At 33.6% G+C, this 23,762-nt stretch overlaps 1 protein-coding gene, 1 long non-coding RNA gene and 1 pseudogene across 2 annotated transcripts; 1 reads left to right on the plus strand and 2 right to left on the minus strand.

The window, feature by feature from the left end:
* Positions 1 to 1,234: 1,234 nt before the first annotated feature.
* On the minus strand, positions 1,235 to 8,588 carry LOC125061197 (annotated as a pseudogene).
* A 3,039-nt stretch (positions 8,589 to 11,627) lies between these two features.
* Positions 11,628 to 23,635, minus strand: LOC125061196 (zinc finger protein ZFP2-like). The gene is made up of 12 exons (XM_047666440.1): positions 23,211 to 23,635; positions 22,810 to 22,947; positions 22,094 to 22,507; positions 21,171 to 21,301; positions 20,560 to 20,634; positions 19,836 to 19,971; positions 15,859 to 15,968; positions 15,517 to 15,610; positions 14,828 to 14,986; positions 12,978 to 13,079; positions 12,298 to 12,393; positions 11,628 to 11,794 (listed from the first exon to the last, which is right to left on the minus strand). Exons 1-12 carry the CDS (start codon positions 23,319 to 23,321, stop codon positions 11,648 to 11,650), a joined length of 1,713 nt encoding a protein of 570 aa, XP_047522396.1. The 5' UTR covers positions 23,322 to 23,635; the 3' UTR covers positions 11,628 to 11,647.
* LOC125061199 lies at positions 16,927 to 18,788 on the plus strand. Its single transcript, XR_007119003.1, has 2 exons — positions 16,927 to 17,629; positions 17,740 to 18,788. It is a non-coding gene; the product is annotated as an uncharacterized LOC125061199 (long non-coding RNA).
* Positions 23,636 to 23,762: the final 127 nt, after the last annotated feature.

Below are 23,762 nucleotides of genomic sequence, written 5' to 3' on the forward strand. Positions count from 1 at the left end.
TTTTATATAGTTTTCAAAAACTTGACAACAAAATTTACACTGAAATCTTAATTAGACGTATATTGATTTATTGTACGAAAAAATTAGAGTGGCAGACATACCACAAACAAAAACAAAAAGGTTCAGTAAAGACGGAAATTGGTATTGTTGCCATACCATAAATATTTTTGCACAAAATCATAAATTTTTACGAAAATATGATTTAGTAATGAAGGGATTTGCTTGTAAATTGCGTAAGTATTTTGCAAAGATAACCAACCTGTACCTGAAGATATTTGATAAAGGACAATGCTATAAATCTATAGTGCAGCCCGCTGGCAAGTGTAAATTTTTTTTCGGGACAAAACGCTCAAAGCGTAACGATTTTGATCAATTTGACTCGTATTACTAATAAGTAATAAACATGTTGAAGCGTATTTAGATTAAATTTACACAGTTTTTTATACCAACGGTTTTATGGTACTTATACTTTCTATCCTTTATTGTATCCAACGTTGCTTATGTAATGGATGGTTGGATACAATAAGCTAGAAACCAGACAGAAATTGCAGCTTGCCTGCTACGTTTTATTAAGTTTTATGGGGAATTATTAATAATCCTGGTGTTCTGCAGAAACTCAGTTTATTTGTACTAAATGGCTATTTAAGATGCAGAATTTTAATTCACAAATGTGACATTGAATGTTCTATATTACTATTTATTATATAAAAAGTTAAGTAGTAATCTATTACTTTTCTAACGTATCCTAATAATAATTCCTAAATACACACTAAATATATAACCATCGCACTGTGGTTATGTGTGTTAAGATGGTTGGTATTAAATAAATGTTGAACCAATCACATTCTTTGTTTGGTGTAGCATCTCTTACTTATGTTCGGTTAGTAATATTAGGTACCTGAATTTATTATTTTCTTAATTACGACATCTACAATGGTTGATTAAATTATCATTTACCGTGGATGCAATCGAGGGCCATGTTGAAGCTAGTCGGTATTTTAATGTGTATTCTATATGACAGAGAAACACGACTTCTTAATATGATATCTTTCTATCTAATTACCACAAATATCTAAGTGAAAATTTCTAATAATTTGAGTAAATGATTGATCCAAAACCATTATAATATTATAGGACGGATTTTTCTTTATTGTTATTCCAATGGTAAAAAATGACAAAATTTTAATAACAGAAATCTTTTATTAATAAAATATTGTAAATTCGTTTATTTTTATAAACCAGGTAAATATGGGACCTTTATTTAGCCTCTGAAAAACACCACCTCGACTAATGATCACAACTCAGCACGTATATTGGTGGGGGTGACAATAGATAGACTGGCGTATCTGTAAAAATAATACTTTAAAAATATAGATTTTCTAAGAATATTTTATATTTAAAATATGCGATGCATTATAAAATTAATACAGACCGCCATGATTGTTATTCGCTTTGAGATTATCCATTGAACTGCTATGTTCTCCACTTGAGTGACTAAAAAAAAGGATATAACTTTCATAAAGTTCCCTCTAGCAGTATGAATCATTATTCATATAGGTAACACAATTTTACAAAATGTTTGTAAGGAGCTGCAATAATTACACCATGTTCCACATGACATCTTAAGTAATTAATAATAATAAAATAAATTAGAAACAAAGATTTGTCCTCTATCAGCAGGAGGCATGGTGAAATAGGAGCACGCACTTACATTCTCGTGGGAACAACACGCAAATACATAGTCGAAATAACTAACATCACCGCATACACGAATTCAAGTCTATGGCCTAGGCCTAGGCTATCATATACGGCTATGTATGTATAGTTATATCAATCCGTCAATTGTTGATCATGCGTGCTATATCGCGAGCACTTTGTTGATCCGAAAACCTATGTTGATCCGGGTGGTTTTTGTTGATCCAATATAATATTTTTCATACAAATGTGGTTCCGACCGGATCAACGATTTACTCCGTTGAAGTTTAGGAAACGCAACCGAAATGTTGATCCAATATACAAATCCACTCCGATAGTTGTTGATCCGATTCAAATGGGCCAATCAGAAGTCAGCAAGTCCTCCTACTGGACTTACCTAAGGTATTTGGATGGTTTAATTCCTATAATTTATTGCAAGACCACCTAATCAGTAACTTTTCTTTATTTATTCAGTTTTTATGTTTATAGGTATGATATATATTTATGGTAAGGAAATTTATGACGACACGCGCTTGTCGCTTACCCGATGTTAAGCTTCGTGGCTAGCTTCATGCATGCCAGCAGCTTTATGTCATACAGAGTATGTGATATTGTATTGCACTCAGTAACCCTGAGATATAAGATCTAGAGTCTCGAAGCCCTGTTATTACTCCGCAAATAATGCCCTTCATCCCGGGACACCGTAGCGTTGTTTAGCTACCGCTTGGCCGTTGATTAACTGACAAAGGTCTGGCCTTTCCTCAGACTGGCCTTCGCAACAGTCCTACCAATACTCGATATAGTCTTTTATAACTTGACGTATCACACAGAATCTTCATTAAAATATATTTACTTTTTTTATAAATATTGTTAACATACGTGTTAAGTTGCATCCAAGTCCTATTTTGAAGAATAGGTTCTTTATTTAAAACTTCCATACATTTGTTTTTGCCTGGATTTATCTTTTTATTTATGTATGATTAGAAATATTTTTTGACTAATTGTATCTCTTCATCCGACCACTTTCTATGACTGTTTTTTTTCGTTTCTGAATTGGATTATCACTATCACTATCGCTCAAACTTGGGCATTTTATTTTTGTCTTTCTGTTATTTGGTGTAATATTGATATTTTTATTTTTAGAATCTTTATGATATATATTATTTTCTTTGGCTCGTCTAGTTTTATTTCGTTTCTGAATCTGTTTATCATCATCAACATCGCTTTCACTTGTACTACTTGACCATTTTCTTTTCGTGTTGCTTCTGTTTGGCTTAATTTTGGGGTCTTTATTTTTAGGATCTTGGTTGTAATGATTGTCTTGTTTTTTATCGTTTACTTCATTATAGTCTCCAATTTCTATATCGTCCATGTTCTTATTGACTGTAGTTTCTGGTGTTTCGATAGATATTTTGGGGTTTGTAAGTAAGATGTTAGATTGGTCGCTTTCTATTGCCGAATGTTTTGAAGATGGCGTCTCTTCCTCAAAGTTTTTAGTTTCTTGGTATGATTGAGACCTAATCGTTTCTATTATGTTACTCTTCTTCTCCATTAATGTATTTTCATATTCTAAGAGTTGAGATCCTACAACAGCTTTTTGGAGTACCTGCATAGGCAATCTATAATTTTGTGCATGAACTGATATATTATGCCCTAGAAATCCTGCCAATTGCTCAGTATAATGATCATTTTGTTTAGAATGAATTTGGGACATTGTAGCAATATGATGTCTCATTCCGGTTGATGTAATCATCTCGGGGCGTTTCAAATTACACTGTTTTTTTTATCATATCTAAACACTTACCGCCCTCAAAAGGTTCTTGTGTACCAGGTCTTGGAAATAAATATTGGTTGGAGCTTGGCATTTTTAAATCTTCACGGCAAGCTATTTTTAAATCTATGTTTTCTCGCATTATTTTTGTTAGTTTAGTTAGTTTGACCATGCCTGTTTGTTCATTAAAGCCACACATTTCTTTTATGGCACTTACAAATGTTTCATTGTTTTCAGGATCAATTGCGTCAGTGAGATTTTCAATAGTTGTGTCTTTTTTCCGCAATAAAATTAAAAGAGTAGCTAAATCTCTCATTTTGGAGAAAATCGCTTTACGACTTCGTCGTTCTTTTTTCTTCTTCAAGAGACGAGCACCGTATGCTATGATTAATAGATCATTTTTAACTACTAATGAAATTTCATTAGAACGAAGATGCGACAGTATTTTTTTCTTTTAGCTCAATCGAAGCGTTCGCCGTATATTGCCGATTGTTAAGCTGTGATTGAACAATGCTTTTCTTTTAAGTGACGGAAGAACATGTTCAGAAGCTTTACAATTTCTTAAATTTCTGAAAAATGAAGATCTTTTAAATGTACCCAAGCATGTTTTACAAGTAGCGTAAGTTGACGGACTAGAGGTACCCTGGTTGCTTCGTTTTGATGGTAATAAGGTTAAATGAGCGTCCCGATCAAAGCTATTAGAATTGTGTAAAAAAATTCCCTTGTTTCTCAATTTATCTATAATTTTTTGTCGTTTTAGCTTTTGTATTTTAGGGTCTGTATCATTAATAGCTTTATACTGAAGAACTTCGATTTCATCTGCGTGGTTACGTAAAAGATGTCTAGAATAATTACGTATAGTTACAATTGCTTGACAGTAGAAACATGCATTTCTTCAGTACCACTTACGTTTTCTCGCCGTATTATTAACGCTTTTTTCAACTTTACCTCCTCCAAAATCCGGAATTCCTTCTATGAGTACACTTACGCCCTCATTAGTCGATAAGTTCTGGCTACTTTCCCCACTATTGACTTGTGTGTTCCTTTCTTGTAACTGTTTTACTTTTCTATTGCAATTTTTTTCAACTGAACGACAGGCAGGCGACAGGTCAAAAGCCCTCGGATCAACGTTAGTTAGTAAGATTTCGCATATAAAACGGATGCACATTTGACTCGTCGGTATAATATTTGCGACCGTTACGGATCTACAAAAACATTATGTTAATGTATTTTTTGATGGCAAGTATGTTGCAAAGCGACCGATGCAGATCCCCAAACAAGCCTTCCATTTCTAATTCGGATCAAAGTATATCAGTTATATTTGTAAAGAGCCAATTATACACTGCAAGAAGGTGGATCAACATTTCTTTTAATATCTTACTAGATCAACATTTACATAGAACGGATATATATATATTATGTCAAATAATAATAAAATTTATAATAAATGTATCTATAATTTTCATAAATGGACTTGACACTTACCTTTTTTCATTTGTATTTATATTATTCATAGATTTTGACAGATGACAACTCTGTATAGCAAAATTCTGCAAATCAGCCATCGAACATGCTTGTCTCAAACGGGTAACTAATTTATGTTGTAATAAATTACACTTTGATTCGCATCCGTCTTCAATTTTAATTATCGGTATGTTTTCTTCTTCATTATGGCAACCCTGTGTTTCCCGCCATTTGTGTGATACATTTGTACCAACATTATGATTTTGACATCTACAATTGTTTGTACTTTCTACCAAAGGGGTAGTTTTTGATTTGCAATCATTTATAGATCTTCTTAAATTGGGATCGGACGAATATTTTGTATTATATTTTCTGTTCATCATTGATAATTGATATTGTCCTTTCCGGAGAGGTGATGGGGAAGCTTGTGGTGATCGATTTGGGGAATTATGCGCAGATAATGTTTTATTTTTGTTTAACGGTTCTTTTATTTCATATTCAACGGCTATTGCTTCAAATACCTGAAATTAAAAAAGAAATGATTTTGATAACTAAGGTCGCGCGTCGTTTGTTTAAAAAAAATATATTACTTGTTCCGCGACTAAATTTTTAGCGTATGGCGATTCTTTTGCTGGTAGTGGTTCTCTACATAGCGCACACTTTTCTAGACGACTCCAGCAACCTGCAATAATATAAAGACAATTGGATGAAAAACTTGTGCCCAAAACACGTACACACTAAACATTTGTATTTTTCTAAAATATTACACTAAGTTAGTTTTAAAAAAAAAAACAAAGGCTTTGGTAAACAACGAATATTAATGCAGTGGCTGTTTAAAACCCCGATGAAGGTTTATGAAAATCATTATATCAGCTATTTACTGATAATACTGTCAATGGAACAATGGTAGAAATATACTCTTGCTCACTGATGTGTTTATTTAGCGGGACTTTATACATACAGCTGCAATTGGATTAGTTTGCTGACAAACCTTCACAATATAAGTGCGACCGAGCGCAATTTAGCGCGCTAGAAGCAGTTGCTGCGCAGACGCAACACGATAACGCTTTAACAACGCCAGAGAGTGCTCTACGAGACTTCTCGCCTCTGGAGCCTCCACCGACGCTCCATAATAACTAGAAGAAAGCAGGGATTTTTTTTTACTTGAACGATTTTTCTATCCTAAGGTTTTTGAAGTTTGGAATAAAGCTTTAAGGGCCTGTGAAGGAGGAGTTAGAATCAAATTTAGTATATATTATGTTCAATTATAATCGACTTTAATTCACTTAATCACTTTTGACGTGTTTATTTTTCTCCTAAAAGTTTGACTTTGAGCTTTCTATAGATTATTGTTAATTGAAATAAAACTATTGGAAATGCATCCACATCGGTTCTCGTTTTATTAAGGCCGTATCAAATTAAGTATCACTCACCTCTGGATCATCTTTGGGGTCGACTCCGCAATTCCAAACAAGTAAGGAAACTCCGTGGCTGTCGCCATTACCTCTTATAATGCCCGCCACTTGACCGACCTAAACACATCATTAAAGTTTAATACGAATTTAGGGTTTATAATTACTTTTGCCAATATATAGCAAATCTTTATATATATAATTCTACTGTACGTGACTATGTTACTGAACTCCTCTTAAACGGCTGGACTGATTAGATTTTTTGTATAGAGTCAAAATCAGCCCGGCAGGTGGCGCTGCAGTCGGTACTTTCATACTTTGTTTAATAACCTAATCGCTAGAAATATCATACAGGACAACGTCTGTCGGGTCCGCTAGTACTATATATATAACATATAACAAAAAACAGTTTTTTTTAAATTTCCTAATCTCCCCGACACTTGTGGTGCTTATTTTACTATTTTGTTAAGAAAAATCGCTAGAGGACTGGCGTAGCCATATAGTTTATATAGTTAGTAATATAGTATAGTTAATATAGTTTTAGTTCTATTGACTTCTCCAATAGAACTAAAACTGTATTCTCCTAAAAATATTTCTAATCTTTAAACGCCGTTACCGAGAACATTATTCTATTTATATATATAATTTTTACTTACTGGCAACCCCAATAAATCTTTCCCATCAGCTTGAAGTAGGCAATCTCGCTTTGAGGCCAGCACCATCTGCTCTTGATCCTAACGTCACATCATGGACCTGCAATCAACAGAAATTATCGCGTATTCTAAAACTCGGCATAATTTACATTTCTACTTATTCTAAAAAATTGTAGATAAAGTGGAATATGTGAAAAACTTAGGCGTAAAGGTTGATTTCCTTAAAAAATTACAAAGTACAGTACAGATTGAAATAAACACGGTTCAACAACCAGAGGATTCATTTCGCCCTAAATATAAATTTAAAATAAAATATATCAAACTATTTGTTTTACAAATTAAGAGGAGAGGATATAGGTTAGTCTATCTAATACATCCTGTATCATTCATCATTATCCCATATGAAGGGACAGAAAAAGTGCCGCGTTCTTCTAATTCTGAAGGTTATCCGTCTTCTGCGCTTGAGATTTTTAGCTCGTGTTGTTCTCCGATAGAAAGAACAAAATTTGTATGACAATACTTGGCGATTAAAAAGAGTGGCGGAAAGTTTCTTGCCAGTTCTTCTTACCCGCTCTACGCCCTTGACTTGCGAACTGGTAGTAAATGTAAATTTACAATTAATTTAACTTGATAATTCATAAGTGTACTTGTTTAGCTACATGGATAAAGATATTTTGAGTTTGAGTTAAAAGGCGTACCATTGGGTCCGAACGCTTAACCACTATCACTGATTACTGAACCATACTAATAACCATAAATTCCTGATATATAGAGCCACAGTCAGTTATTAATTGACTTACCCATGGATACGGATCCCATAGAGTTCTCGTCAGTCGAAAACCTAGACCCTCGCCCTCATCTTCGGGTAGATTTAACTGTAAATATAAAAAGTATTGTAATTACTGTTTAAACAAGTTTATTAATTAAATATCCAAGACAAGAAATATAAATAGATTAGAACCATAAACAACGGATCAGAGAAATTAGATTCGCATTAGTGTGCGTGCTGCATATATGTAGGATAACAATGTTGTGTGTTGTATAATGAATGTCTATATTACCCTAAAGCCCTTAATTATTGATTGCGGTATGGTTGTCTGTGATAATAAATCCTATTTCCATTTTGTGATAAAAATGATAAGTCATTATGTAAAAACTTACCACTATAAGGCGTATTCCAGCAATATCCTGGTGCTCACAGCAGTGTCTTTCCATTCTTCTAAAATTTATTTGTAGATATTAATTATAATGGTCTTTCTTAGTTGTGTATTATAATTTGCTTTTTTGAATACACATAAAAATTACATAAATAAAGTTTACATAAACAATAACATAGTATTAATTTAACTTTTTACAAATTTTTTTTAAACTATTAATTTAAGTAAATATTCAATTGCATGTTATTTTCAAAATCTTCTGACCTTCGTGAAAAGGCCCTATTTACAGAATGTTATCTAATAAATACATTTACCTGATTCAAATAAACAAAAGGACATTAACACAAAAAACAAGGTATTTATTTAATGACTTCGATCACACTAAGCTTTCGATACTATAACAACATATTGGCAACATATAGGCATGTGTTAGCCAATATCGATAAATGATTCGATTACGATATCAATCTAAAAATGTATTTTTAAATATTTCCTTATATTTAATATTAAAAATAAAATATATATTTAAATGGAAGGTTCAGTGAGTCTTTATTGCTAACGTTTGATTACAGTTTATTATACAAACTTGTGTTTGGTTAAAGCAAATCACATTTTTTAAATTCAGTTTCTTAGAGTACCGTTTGTTACCAAAGTTACGATGTTTACTTCATGCACACTGCTAACATTCACGTGACATGATAACATCATAGTAAACAACAAACACGATACCATATTAAGTCCACGTTTTGTACTAAGGCTGTATTAGATTACAGATACGGTAGAAACTGTCATCAAACGACTATTAAGTCTTAAGTGGGGGCAAGTTATACGAGGTAGTAAGGAGAAATGGTCCAAAAATATGACAGAACAGTGCCCACGTACGGAAAGCGTATTATAATGGCCACATAAGTGAAGAGACGATATAATTATAAACATAATGGGAAATTTATGGCGCGAATTACGAATTCGACAACCCGGACTCCCAAAAAAAACAATAATTAGCTTAGTACTTTATTAACTATATATATTAATAAACTTATAATTAAATTACAAAACTACATCCGTTATCGATGCTAGATACGAATGGAATGATCAAACATATTTTATTGAATTAGAATGTTAAACGCGGTAAATGCTGGATCAGCAGAGCAATTCCTCGAAGCCGGCACATTCACCATTCACGTGCCGCGATGTCAGCGATGTACTTTAGGGTACCGAATGTAATTCGCGCAATGAAAGTGAATGGCGAGGGTGGGGTAGACCTTTGGCACTTGGCAAGCGGATGAGAAGTATCTGTTATACATTATATATAGACACTCACATTTCCAAAGAGCTCGCAAGTGCGTTGCCGGTTTATCATTGTAAAAACTTTTGTATCCGTATAAAAGACTTTGATTGTTATTTATTCAAACTATCGATACACACACATCACTAGAAAACAAGTTAGCCTCAATTCAATGTCGCGACCTCACGCTTTCAATATTACGACATCAGCGATTCGGATGATATTTAACTATCTCCATGTCCTTGTGATTAAATACATTCCAATATAGTTTTGGGCAGAGTTTCCCCATAATACAAATCTAGGGACACTGAACGAAAATCTAGTATATATGTTCTCGTTGCGAATTGTGGAGGCGATTGGCCTTCTTTGACAAAATTATTGTTTTACTTTTATTTTATTTATTCGCAGCCAAGGCCTACGCCTTTTCCATAAACAAAGTACGGAGGCGGAAGATGTTTATATTCGTAGACTAAATTATGCTAGGTGTTTTCAATATTGTCTGACTTTCGCGTGTACGAGGGAGGCACTGAAAATATCGGGAATCAAGGAAGTGACACAACATTACTATTTAAAAATGTATTATATGCTTTTCGAAGTATTCTCCGCGAATTTGACACCGATACTTTTAGTGCAGCCTATGTATTGCATAAACGTCAGAATAGGCTCGAATTTATTATTATTTATTTATTCACATTTATTACACATACAAAAGTTAAATAATAATTGACTATTTAACTGAAAAGATATTTATCGCTACTTAGCGATCCGTTCCAGGCAACCTTTTCAAAGAAAATAAATCTTATACAAAATAAAAACTTAGTCATAATAATGTGATGAGATGGATGATGGGATGTCGTTGATCCCTTGGAAAATGGGACGGGCTTTGGTATGGGATACTACTTGTGTGGACACGTTAGCCGTCTCACCTCCCTCGGAAAAGCAAAAAAGATGGGGCAGCCGCAAAGCAGGCCGAAAATAAACGGCTAAAACATAGAGAGTCTGTATGTATGTACTCTTGGGCTGTGGGGTTCAAGTGCACAGGCGCTAATTAAAGATTTTAGTTAGCGCCTGGTAGATAGTACTTTCTTCGCTCAAGGAATAAATATCGCAATACAGCGAGGAAATGCTGCCAGCGTCAAAGGTACACTGCCACAGGGACCAAACTTTTTATATTTGTTTTAATTTTCTTTTTATTATTACTTAAAAAAATACTGTATATTTGTGTGTTGGAAATAAATAAGTCATAATAATTAATCTGATCTGAATTTTAGATAAATTGTTAAATTTAAATTAATTTAATTTAACTTTCTATCCAAAAGAATTATTACTTCGATATCTAGTCGCGGCCACGAAAACAATTAAGTATAAATAGCTTGCCTTGAAGAACAAAGTCGTAAAGCACTACTATTACGATTTACGACTGTTTTAATGTTTTGTAATTTTTGACTTCCTTGGGTGATGAACTATAACTGTAATTTTTTTTTAATTCTTGCAAAATATTTTATTATAAAAAGCACACGGATGTCTAATTTTCAAATAATAGATTTTACTTTTACGACTGTGTTCCCAGGGGCCAGCGAAATCTCAAATTTAGTTCAAAAAAGTACGTCTAAGAAGTAATTACGTACGTACGTCGTAATTATAGTCGGTTTAAAATAGTAATCATATTTTTTTCTGAACAGCCGAAATGTAATTCTCTTGATAGGTGCAGTTTTCTTGTTCAAAAGTGATACATTATTGATATTTTTCTTAATAATGACCACATCTGACGGCGTAAGAGTTTGCCTTAGATTTGATAGTAGATACCCAGCAAATCAATCATTGTTTTTGGGTCCTTAGTCAAGGCATCTTGTATAAGCCCCCTAGTTTAATACATCACCTCGTACCAAAAATCAAAGTCTGTCCCATTCTGATTTCCACTTCATTACATTACGGTTAAAAAACCTGTCAAATCAATTTCAATTGCTGAAGTTAAAGACAAAATTTTCTTCTTTTTAAACTTAAAACTTTTAACCAAAGACCATTAAGTTCTTCGTTATCTTTAGGTACAAATGCAATGTTTCTGTATAAGTCTGTGAACAAATTATTAATCACGCAACTCAATTCAGTTGACAAGTAACTAGTAAATTACGCTGATCAGGTTGACTGTAGGAAGAACTGGAGATATTTCCACAGGTAAAAAAAAACAAGTAGTTCTTAATAATTTATTATCAAAAAGGGTGTGTATTTCGATTTTTCCGTCTGTAAGGGGTTGGAAGCTTCAAGTGTACGGTGTTGACATGCATCTTCATCGAGTTCGATTGTGAAAACGCTTTGCCGCAGTACGAGCACGCGTACGGCTTAACCCCGCTGTGGACCTGTAAGTTTGACGTTTTACTAAAACTTGACATTGACATTTCTTAACCTTACACAAAACTATTTCGAGCCATAAAAAGTTTTATTTGAGTCACATGTCATAATATATACAATTTCGATCAAATTTTATGCAAAATAATAATTTCTTTATTAAAAGACAGATTAACACTGACCAACTTTTTTTTGTTTTTATAGAACGGTACTCATCTGATGTTAAGTGATACCACCGCCCATAGACTCTCCCAATGCCAGAGGGCTCGCGAGTGCGTTGTAGGCCTTTTAATAATTCGTACGCTCTTTTCTTGAAATACGGTTTGGTTCAGAAATACTTCAGCGGGTTTCTGATTCCACATAGTGGTGGTGCGGACAGTGGTGGAATGGTGGACGTCGAGGGGATACGGGTGGAATAAAAGACCAATGCCTAATGTCGGAATAATTTCAATTTCAAAATAATTGTTATAACTATACGTTTAAACCTTGTAAAAGACTTCTTTATAACACTTACTCTAAAATGTCTATTGAGCGCAGCTTTGTGTTTAAACGCCTTCGGGCATTGCGTACACGGGTACGGGCACTCGCCCGTATGCGTACGTAGATGAATCTGTAATTTATACGTAAAATCATTTACTTGTTATATTTCCTGTATTTTTAAAATTTTGACAGTTTATTATTACTTTATTACATGAACCAATTTAAAAAAACATTGCAAAGGTCAATCATGTATAAGCGACCACTTCCAGACAACCCTGTATATTCTAAAAGTTATTTAAAAAGTTGAATTCATTACAAAACCTGTATCGCTTTTATTTAAACCATTAAATAAAAATATGGCGCAACAGCTTTTGGTCTTGGCATGTTTTGTGTATCTGCTTTTTGATATTTTTTTCGCGCCATCGACTTTTTTGTCAAAGGCTGGCCTCACGATATTTTACCTCGTACCAGTGAGTGTATAGATGCGGACAAAAAGCATTGGTGTGCAAGTCCTGATTCAGGACCTCATGTTTAAGAGTTCATAGACATCTTTCTATTCAAAATTCGTATCGTACGGTGACGGAAAACAGCATGAAGATACCGGCAAGTCTAATCCAAAACGTAAAGGCACAGAAATTTGATCCCAAGTCACGATTTTTTTATCGCCATTTTTTTGTAATAATTTTAACAAAAAATACATTTCAATTTGTTTACCTGCAACCGTTGGTAGACACTAAACTTCTTGGGACACTCGCTACAGTGAAACGGTTTCTCACCGGAATGTATTCTCTGATGAGCCACAAGCGATGTGTTATTCTAAAGAAAATTTGATACAGTAAATCAAATTAAAATACTTATGTCGCAAATGCATATACATAATTGTGCTAACGTTTTAATCTGTTAAGTAAATGACCGATTAGAGAAACTATTGGATAATTAATACGCTTATGTACTGAGTTCTAGTGCCTGGCCTTCTCATCGTAGTATATACAGGATGGCCAAAACGTCGTGGATCAAACGCAAATAGGGGATAGGTGAGGTCATCAGCTGCAAAAAATTGTTCTAAGGGAGGTCTCTTAGCTCAACCCCTGCAGAGTTATAATTTATTTTGCGTTTTTATAAGAAAATTGACTTTATTTACTAATTCTTATCAAAATTCTACATACTGTATCTTTTTCATAATATCCACTAGATTGGTACTGATGAGTCCTTGCGTTAGACTCATCATTTATAGTTGTTTATTGAGTGTACTGAAGATTATATTAAGTTATACCTGATCTATCCCCTATTTGCGTTTGATCCACGACTTTTTAACCACCCTGTATATATGCTTATATACACGTGTCCTCTTAGTTAATAAAACAGTGCGTGCGTACAAAGTACACATGCTAGAAGTGAAACTGCTTTGGCAAACTAATTTTTAAGTCTTGTTCATATTTATACAAATCTAAAACTTTAGATTTCCGAGACTTAGAGGGAGGGAAAAAGGAATATATGTTAGGAATTTAATGAATTAAATTGTCATTAAAATATTAAAGGTGTCGAAAATTAATACAAATTTTTTTTTTTTTATTTATCTTCGATAATAAAAACACGTGGAATTTTAATTTATAATTCGTCATTTGTGATTTCAATAAACTATTTTGAATAAAATATAAAATACTAATATTTCATAAATTCTCTCTACGAAATTTTAATTTTAAAAATATAATTTCTATGAGGTAATTCCCCCTTCTCAATCTCTCTCAATCGGTCTCAATCACTCTCTCCCTTTTCTTCGACAAAAACGCTGCACATCCTCGTGACGCTCAAATTATTATTTTTGCGTTTCATCCGTAAAAACTTTGCCCTCATGCGCCTAAAGAAGTTTCACTTCAAAAATTAAATTTATACACTTTAAATTAGTTGAACGGTGCAATTAGATCGAATTTTATATTTTATATATGCCTCCGGCAATGGCGAGTCTCAATAGATAGCCACCGTGAGAGAGTCGGCCAGGAAAACAATATTGGTCTTAAATATTTAAATTTATTCTACCCTAATAATGATGTCAATATACAATTTCTGGACTTAAAGCTTAGGTTTTCTAGAAAAGCGGTGCCGTTAACTAACGGCCGTCATTTGCCGGTTGTTAATAACAGCCGTCTTTTTAACATAATGCGAATAAACAATCATTTACGCTCGTCCAAGTCACGTTTCCACTCATTGTATCAATTAAATATGGGCACCGCTACACGCGAAAAACGTTGAACTAATGTTTATCACCGCTATGACGGCCGTCATGAAAAGACAACACCGCTATTTGACGTTACAGTGACACTCAACGTTCTCTAAACCTACTCCGATGTTATTTATAGACAACGTATGGGTGACGTCACCCAACGTTACATTACGGCCGTTAGATAACGGCACCGCTTTTCTAGGAAACCTAAGCTTTAGCCACCGGGGCCTTCGGGCCAATCAGTAGTTAGACTAGCTAGACTAGCCCAGGGTCCTTCTTTTTAGATTGAAGGCCAGCACCTACCTTCCTCCACAAACACTATATCACAAACAAAAGTACTTACAGTACACGATTTCCCACAAATCTCGCAAACGCAAGACCTGGCAGCACAGAGACGTCGTTCGCGCGTCACGCGTTTCGGCGTCTGTTTCATTTTGATACCAAGATGCACGCGTTCCACGTGTGTTGAGTACGAGCGCTCGTTCGCGAACTTTTTGTTACACTGCAATATTACAATCAGAAATTGACCTACATTTATTATGAGGCTACCCATAGACAAAAGACAGAGCAAAGAATATCACGTGATAAAGAAATGCCTGAATATAGATTGTTTGGATTCAATCACACTGTATAATAAAAATGGTCGCGCGTTCACATCACGGCTTTACGTATATTTGTGCGCACTAACACTAGCTCGTAAAAAACATCGCGAGGAACCAAAAATCTACTGGTTCACCTATTATTTTCTTGAAGAAACATACAGAAATCTAAGGCCATAGTTTATGTAACCCCCTATTTATAATAGGTTTCTAATTTAAAAGGCAGCCAACGCACTCAAGAGCCCTGTGACATTGGAAGTTGTTCTATAAAAACAATTTTTTTTTTTAAATGATAACCGGGTTAGCGGGTGTGTTGCCGTCCTCAATCAATTTAATTAATGCGACGTCAATAATTTAAAAAAAAAAAAACGTTTCATATGTCTAACAATACAAAGAGAAAGTGAAATTTATTTTAAATCGCTTTTGATTTTACCTCAAGACACGTGTTGCCCTCCTCGGGATGTTCCTTCATATGTTTGTCCAGCAATTCCTCCGTTTCAAAACTTTCACCGCATTTCACACACGAACTGAAATAATGGAAAAGCAATTTAACTTAATTTCGAAGCGTGAAGCGATTCTCATCCCTGAGGTAGTAGGTTCGAGCCCCGACTCGATAGTGCACTAATGGACTTTCTTTCTATGTGCGCATTAAACATTCGCTCGAACGTCGAAGGAAAACATCGCGAGGAAACCGGCCTGCCTTTGACCCAAAAAGACGACGGCGTGTGACAGGAGGCTGATAACAACAATTAAGAAGAAAAAAAGAAGAACTTACCACAAATTGGTACATTCACCATTCGTAGAACATTCTAGATGACGTTTAACAGCCTCTTTACTTGAAAACTCGACTCCACACCTTTCACATGATTCATTGTCATTTATCACCTGAAATAATTTAATATAAATAAAAATGAATCGCAAAATATGTTGCTAAGCTCACCCGAAGACGGTTGGACCATATGAGTATGTTTGAAGTTATACTTCTTTAGGCGCGTTATGAAAAATTAATGAGATTGAAATTTTACGATGCGCACCGTGACAAAAAATTAACAGAATGAAGTTGCCCACTGAAGATGCTACGGCATTGGACATAATTTAAAAACAACATTCGAATAATAATAGAATTTATGTTACACTTAATGTAAGAGAATAATAATAAATATTTATTTATTAAATTTTTCAAATGTAAACTGAACTTTATTGACTATACTGACTCATTTTCCAGTCTTTGATTATTTAATTGTAATTAATTATTAGCAAGCAATCAAAAACTATTTTTAATAATGCCAAAGAAGCATAACTTCTTACGCGCGTACATAAGTACACGCACCCTTTTTTTTAATTCTTTGAACATGTTATTTATATTATTCTTAGCAAATTTTTCATATGTTGGTATATGTAGCTATTAAAAATATAGGCTAAGTAAAGGGTAGCTTAATATAAAATAAATAAATCATTGTATTGATTCAAAAATTTTTTATGATTGGACAATTCACACCAATTGACCTAGTCCCATGCTAAGCTGGTGAAGCTTGTGTTATGGGTACTAGGCAACGGATATACATACATATTATACATAGATAGACCTAACACATATAAATACATATCTAAACACCCAAAACCTAAGCACAACACCAAATGCTCATCACATCGATGTTTGCCTCAGCCGGGGATCGAACCCGGGACCCATGGATTCGCAGTCAGGGGTACTAACCACTAGACCAATGAGCCATCATCATTATTTCTTTGAACACAATAATTATTAATATAAATTTTATTATCTATCGCATGCACATTATCAGATTTATGTATCTGTACCTTGGGCATTATTTCTTTATAAACAAGTTTAAGGGCTGATTTCACCAATGTCGTAGTTATCCGAGAATAGCTATACCAAGGATAAACATATTCGCTTGAATTTAATCCCAGATAACTCACTTTACATTTCACCATGTAAAACATCCGATAAACTAGTATCAGATTAGCTATTCTTTGGAATAGCCGTTTTGCTTATCTGTGGAAGTGTATATTGAGTGAACGAACGAATGAGTGTATAATGAAAACAAATTAAATGTGCAATTTCTTTAAAGAACATGAAGGTTAAATGGAACTTTTTACTTTAGTTGGATTATACGTCAGTTTGAAGCTGTCATGGAACCTACTTTGTAATCTGTGGTCAGGTCATAGAAGCTTTGTTTTGCCTGAGTGTTTATTTTCGTTTTGATTTGAAAGAAGAAAATAAATAACAGAAACAATATCGTTCATGATAATGACCGATAGAAAAAGAAGTCCTAACTGGCAAATGCCAGAGAAGATGTTACTGGTAGATCTGATAACTGACCATTTTAAGATAGTGGAAAACAAGCGTACCGACGCAGTAACCATGAAAGAAAAAAATGCTGAGTGGATTAAAATATCCAATGAATTCAATTCGCAAACCAGTTTCAGCCACAGAACCGCGGAAAATTTAAAGGCACAATGGGAAAGCTTAAAAAAATTCACCAAAAAAGAATCTGCTGCTGCAAGGCAGTACATGATTCAAACAGGTAAAATCATTTTATCATTTTACATGCTTATTTTCGCAGCTAAAAGCATCTTCATGATAAACCTATGGTGGTACTGTGACATTCTTAACTATATTTGATTTTTTGTTTAGGTGGGGGACCTGCAAAGCCTAAATCTGACGACCCGTTATTTACCCGGATCTTGGGTCTTATTTCAACAGTTGCTGTTGGACTCGAAAATCCATATGATTGCGATAATTTTATATTGAAAGAAAATGAAACATTGGCTACAGTTAAAATTTCAGATGTATCAGGCATATTTGTGCCGAACACCACTGTGACCAAGTCAACGCCTCTTGACTTGGATATTGATGCTGCAAATTTTACCTGCGATAATGATAAATCACAAGGTGACTGTGCTGCTGATTGGGGAGACTACACCCCAAAGATACTGCAATCTCAGAAATCTGCTCCTCTGCATGCACAGTCAGTTCAGCCTGTGGTTCAGCCAGCTAAATCGACGCCTCTTGCCTTGGATATGGATATTGATGACTGTGCTTTAATATCTGTAGAGGATGCTGGAAATACCCCTCTCACTCAAAAGAAAAATTGGAGCAGCAGACGCAGACCTACTTTACCGGTTTCTTCAACTTTAGAAGAGTTACATAAAATTAAAATAAAACCTGTACAAATGCAAATGAATTTTGCTGCTGAGGAGAGAGAGGAAGGAAAAAAAAATTTGAAGTTGAAATAAAAATTAAAAATGAAATATTAAAACGGGAGAAAATCAAAACACGAAATCTTTTTGCACAAATGAAACATCGAAGAATAAATAGAAAACCAACCTAAAATAGGTTATCTCATTAGATTTAAGTATATTGTTATGTTATATTACAGACTTAACTTTAATAAAATTGTAGTTAATAAAATAAATATAAATGAAAAAGTTGTTTCTTTATTGTTTAGTTTTATCTTAAAATAATAAATTCTATGAATCCTGACAGCTGACATGACATGGCGGCCATTTTTAACCAAGGAATATCTCCGTATTCGTTCAAAATTGGGCGTATAAATCTTATCCTTGGAATAACGTTTTATTCTCAGGTTAAGTAGTTGGTGAAATGTAAAATTTGCTATTCCAGGGTTAATTCCTTGGAATAAAACTTATCTGAGTTTGGTGAAATTAGCCCTAAATAAGAAGCTTTAGACAATTTGTCTCTATGCTACCTTCTAGACTGTTCGCTATTCCGAAAAAAAAACTATTTTGTAGAAATTTCCGTGCAATTTTTCCCTCCATAAAAACAAGTAGAGTTCAAGGAATAATATTAAATTAATTATTTAAAAAAAATCTCGAATTGGTTTAGCCGTCTTCGACAGTCGTGACCAACGAATTATTGCCAATCGAATTTGTATGAAAATGATCACGTGACCTATCGTGAGCTGATGTCATTCCCATACAAAATCCTTTAGCGTTAGTGGGTCCCACTTGTGGAAAAGTAATTTTTACAAATTCCTTTAAAGTTAGGCGGTCCCACTTGTCGAAAAGTAATTTTTACAAATTCCTTTAAAGTTAGTGGGTCCCACTTGTCGAAAAGTAATTTTTACAAATTCCTTTAAAGTTAGTGGGTCCCACTTGTCGAAAAGTAATTTTTACAAATTCCTTTAAAGTTAGGCGGTCCCACTTGTCGAAAAGTAATTTTTACAAATTCCTTTAAAGTTAGTGGGTCCCACTTGTCGAAAAGTAATTTTTACAAATTCCTTTAAAGTTAGGCGGTCCCACTTGTCGAAAAGTAATTTTTACAAATTCCTTTAAAGTTAGGCGGTCCCACTTGTCGAAAAGTAATTTTTACAAATTCCTTTAAAGTTAGTGGGTCCCACTTGTCGAAAAGTAATTTTTACAAATTCCTTTAAAGTTAGTGGGTCCCACTTGTCGAAAAGTAATTTTTACAAATTCCTTTAAAGTTAGTGGGTCCCACTTGTCGAAAAGTAATTTTTACAATTTCCTTTAAAGTTAGTGCGTCCCACTTGTCGAAAAGTAATTTTTACAAATTCCTTTAAAGTTAGTGCGTCCCACTTGTCGAAAAGTAATTTTTCACAGCCAGCCTTCTGTGCCTGATGCACGCTGTTGATGCTACCTTAAAAGTTATAGTTTTCTGCTTTAATTCACCGAATACTGTCAGGCCAGGTAATAGGTCCATAAATACAGGCCGTATATAGAATTACAGTTTTGATAAAAACATTTCCTTACCTCATCTGAATCGGCGTGAGCCTTCCTCTTATGCAAATTAAGCCCATACTCCCCTAAGAAAGATTCCCCACAGATATCGCAAGAATTATTCGTGGGATGTTGTAAGCGGGAATGCGTCAGGTAGCTTGTTGACTTTCTGAAAGCAATCGCGGTGACAAATCGCCAATTTCAAATGTAAGGACCTAATAGTATTCTATACAAAATAAATACAAAAACGTTTTAGTTTCAACACGGTGGCGTAACAATAGGGTGGCAGGGCTGGCAAAATGCCACGGGCCCCCGACCCAAGAGGGCCCCTGCCCAAGAGATGTTCTATGCATGAATGTGAAGTCTCCAATACGCATTGGGCTATCGTGGGGACTACAGACCATTCCCTCTCGCCTAAGAGAGGAGGCCTATGGCCATTAGTGGGACATATACAATGTGTAATTGAGTACGCTGAAAATCTCGAAGTTTATTAAAATTAAACTGTAGTACAACGTTTCGATTTTTACTGATAGGGCCCCATCAAAAGAATTTGCTATGGGGCCCCAGATGGTATAGTTACGCCACTGTTTCAACAGTTTTCTTTGGGGATGTCCATACAAACGCCCACGGAATACACAGTTAAATAGTTATTATGAAAAACATATTATATGAACTACATCAGCCTCATTATAAAACGTAGACTAAAGATGTTCGTTTCCATGGTTACGTCTTTTTGTTTTGAATACAACATACTTACGAGAATGACTGTCCACAAGTTTTACAGTCAAAGGTTCGTCCGTTATGCCATTGGCTGTGTTCCCTCGCGCGATTTCTAAAAACAAAGCAAAAATATATTATTCACAATACACACGCTCGAAAACCACAACTTTTTTTTAAATATTGCTTGCAGTCTCTTCTTGTGTTCTGGCAGGGCTAATAACTTTTTTTTTAAATAAACAAAACACCAACAGTCATACCTACAAAGTAAATTTTTTCTACGTCATTGGATTCATAATTTTATTATGAATCCTTTTCCATTAACTTACATGTCCCAGCTTCTTTAAGATGTTTTCAATATAGTATTGTCTTTTATTGACATAACTTTTAGATAGAAAAACACTTTTTTAACGGATTTGAAGTTATGTTTTATTATAAATTTACAATGATTTTACATAATTTTAAATTTAACCGACGTTTCGCGTGCTTTACACCGTGCGTGGTCACGGTGACCACGGTGGCGGTGTTTATAATAAAACATAACTTCAAATCCGTTAAAAAAGTGTTTTTCTATGTTTTTAATATTTTTTTAAAGCGATATTAAAAGTGTTGTTTTTCAAAATATATAATCTGCCATAAAAATATACTCACGTAGACCTAGAGACATAGTTGCAAAGCTTGCAAATATATTTCCTCTCATGTGCTGTGACCATGTGACTGCGCAATGACTTTGCTTCACCCCACACACACAAACACACATCACATATATGCTCGCCTCTGCTCTAAAAAAATATCCACCTGTACTGGTTTTTCTTCTATCTATACATATCATTAAAAGACTCTATAGTCTATTGTCATAACAATAAAAAATTTAACCAAAAATAGAAGAGGAATAAGACTAAAATGTTTTTACTTTTTTTGTTCCATAAGGGTTGTTAATCTTCAAAACCAGTGATCCTTGATGATCCTTTATAAATTAATTCAGATGAATATTTAGATTTTTTGTATTATTGCCTTTCAGTCTGACTAGTTTTAAGATCACACCACCTTGTCCTATGTTTATTTATATAAAACTAGCTGACCTGGCAAACATCGTTTTGCCATGTATATAATTTATAATAAAAAATAGGGGTTGATCGTAGAGGGGTGAAAATTAGGGGTTGTATGTATTTTTTAATGCTGTATCATAAAAAAATAATAATACATATATCTAAAAACTAAAAAAAAAAAATTGGGGTGGATTACCCTTAACATTTAGGGGCATGAATAATAGATGTTGTCTGATTCTCAGACATACCCAATATGCACACAAAATTTCATGAGAATCGGTCAAGCCGTTTCGGAGGAGTTTAACCACAAACACCGCGACACGAGAATTTTATATATTAGATTAGCAAACATGCCTTTTAAATGAGATTGATTGATGTTTTTTATTTATCAGACCTCTGACTCTTACATTTAAAACTCTGAAGCTTATCTTTGGACTTTTTTAACTTTGATGTTTCATTAGTACATGTAACATATTTATCTATATATATTCACAGTAATGATTACAATTTACTAAAAATACTTACAGTATCATGTCTGACCATATGGTTTTTATATGTAGCCTCGGTTATAAATCCCTTATAACATTTATCACATTGGTACAAAGAATTTACATAGTTTACAGACACTTTCCTTGCTTCTATCTCTGCAATCTGCTCTTGTTTAGTCAAAATAACCATTTCTACATTAAAATCATCGCAATCATTTTTCTCTTCAAAGTCATCATGAAAGTCATCATCTTCTAGTTTTAAAAAAGGAAGTTCTTTCACTTTAGGGGACTTTCTTTTTTTCTTTCTTTTTGGCTCAAATTCTTCCTTTAGCTCTACTTCTTCTTTTATAACAGGTTCTGTATATTCAATATTTATAATGTGGTCAGTAAAGATAGTTGTGTATTGATTAACTGTAGTGGGTGATAGCTTTTTTAGTTCAGTTAATTGGAGCTGAAAACAAAAAATTAAAAGTGTAAAAATTTACAATATAATTGAAGTAATGCACCATCAGCAAAAGCAAAATAATTTTAAATGAAAATTAATTTATACATTCAACTTATCCTTTAATATATATCTATAACTGTTATGTAGATTAACTTTTATAATTATTAATTGTGTGTGTTCTGAAGTCAAATAATATCAAGTAATCTTAAACATACTCATAAAATACTACAGCAATATAGAGGTAACAATATGACATTTCTTTGGTATCATTCAACTTACAATACCAATATGTATTGATAAAAACCAACCTTCCCATCCTTTAAGTCATTGCAGAAATATTTCAATAACTCTTGTGATTGTAGACACATCTCTTTAAATGATAATAGTTTATGTAAAAGTGCTGAGCAGTACATACAAATGTATGATGGAAGCATATCATCTAAAATCTGCAACAATTAATATTATATATATGTATGCTTGTTTGTATAAGCCAGAAAGCTTAAATTTTTGAAATAAGGGGACTGTAGAGATTGCTGGAAACTTAATGGGAAATTTAAAAATTTAAAATAACTATATGTTTCTCAATTAATTTAATAATTTAACTTAATTTCCTGAAAATATTTAATTATTCATTATCATATTATCAATTTCTCTTCCTCTCTAAACAGTTCTCATTTACAGCATAGTAAATTTACAAAAAAATACTTACTTGACTTCCAGTAACAAATTCATAAGCTTCTACAAGTTTGTACTTAGACAATGAGCACAATTTGACATCTTCAGATGCCAAACACATGCGGCACACTAACAATCCACTCATTTTGCACAAAAATACTCTTTATTTGTTAATCAATAATTGTTATTGAAATTTGAAAACAAAATAAAAAACATAGAGCAGCCATTATGCAGAGAAAATAGTTGATAATTAGGACTCTACACCTTATGAGTCAAATACTACACAATAACAAAGCAAAGTTCTATTTTCTACAAATGAGAGCATCACTAGCTTACTCAGTAATATAAAATTATATTTAGATTAATTCTTTATTAAATAAATTTATAGAAAGGATCTGTTTTATTATTATTCTATTAGCTAAAATTTCTATCAAAATCACACAGACTAAGAAAAGATCGCATCGCTAAATCGATCTCCTTCAACATTTCCAGCATAGATTATAGTAGTTGTTCAGAGGATAGGAAGATTTGTTAATAAATGAACCGAATACCAGAAACAGTATATTATCGAAACTGAAATTTCATA

Source organism: Pieris napi, chromosome 23 (genome assembly GCF_905475465.1).
Source record: "Pieris napi chromosome 23, ilPieNapi1.2, whole genome shotgun sequence".
NCBI classification, from domain to species: domain Eukaryota; kingdom Metazoa; phylum Arthropoda; class Insecta; order Lepidoptera; family Pieridae; genus Pieris; species Pieris napi.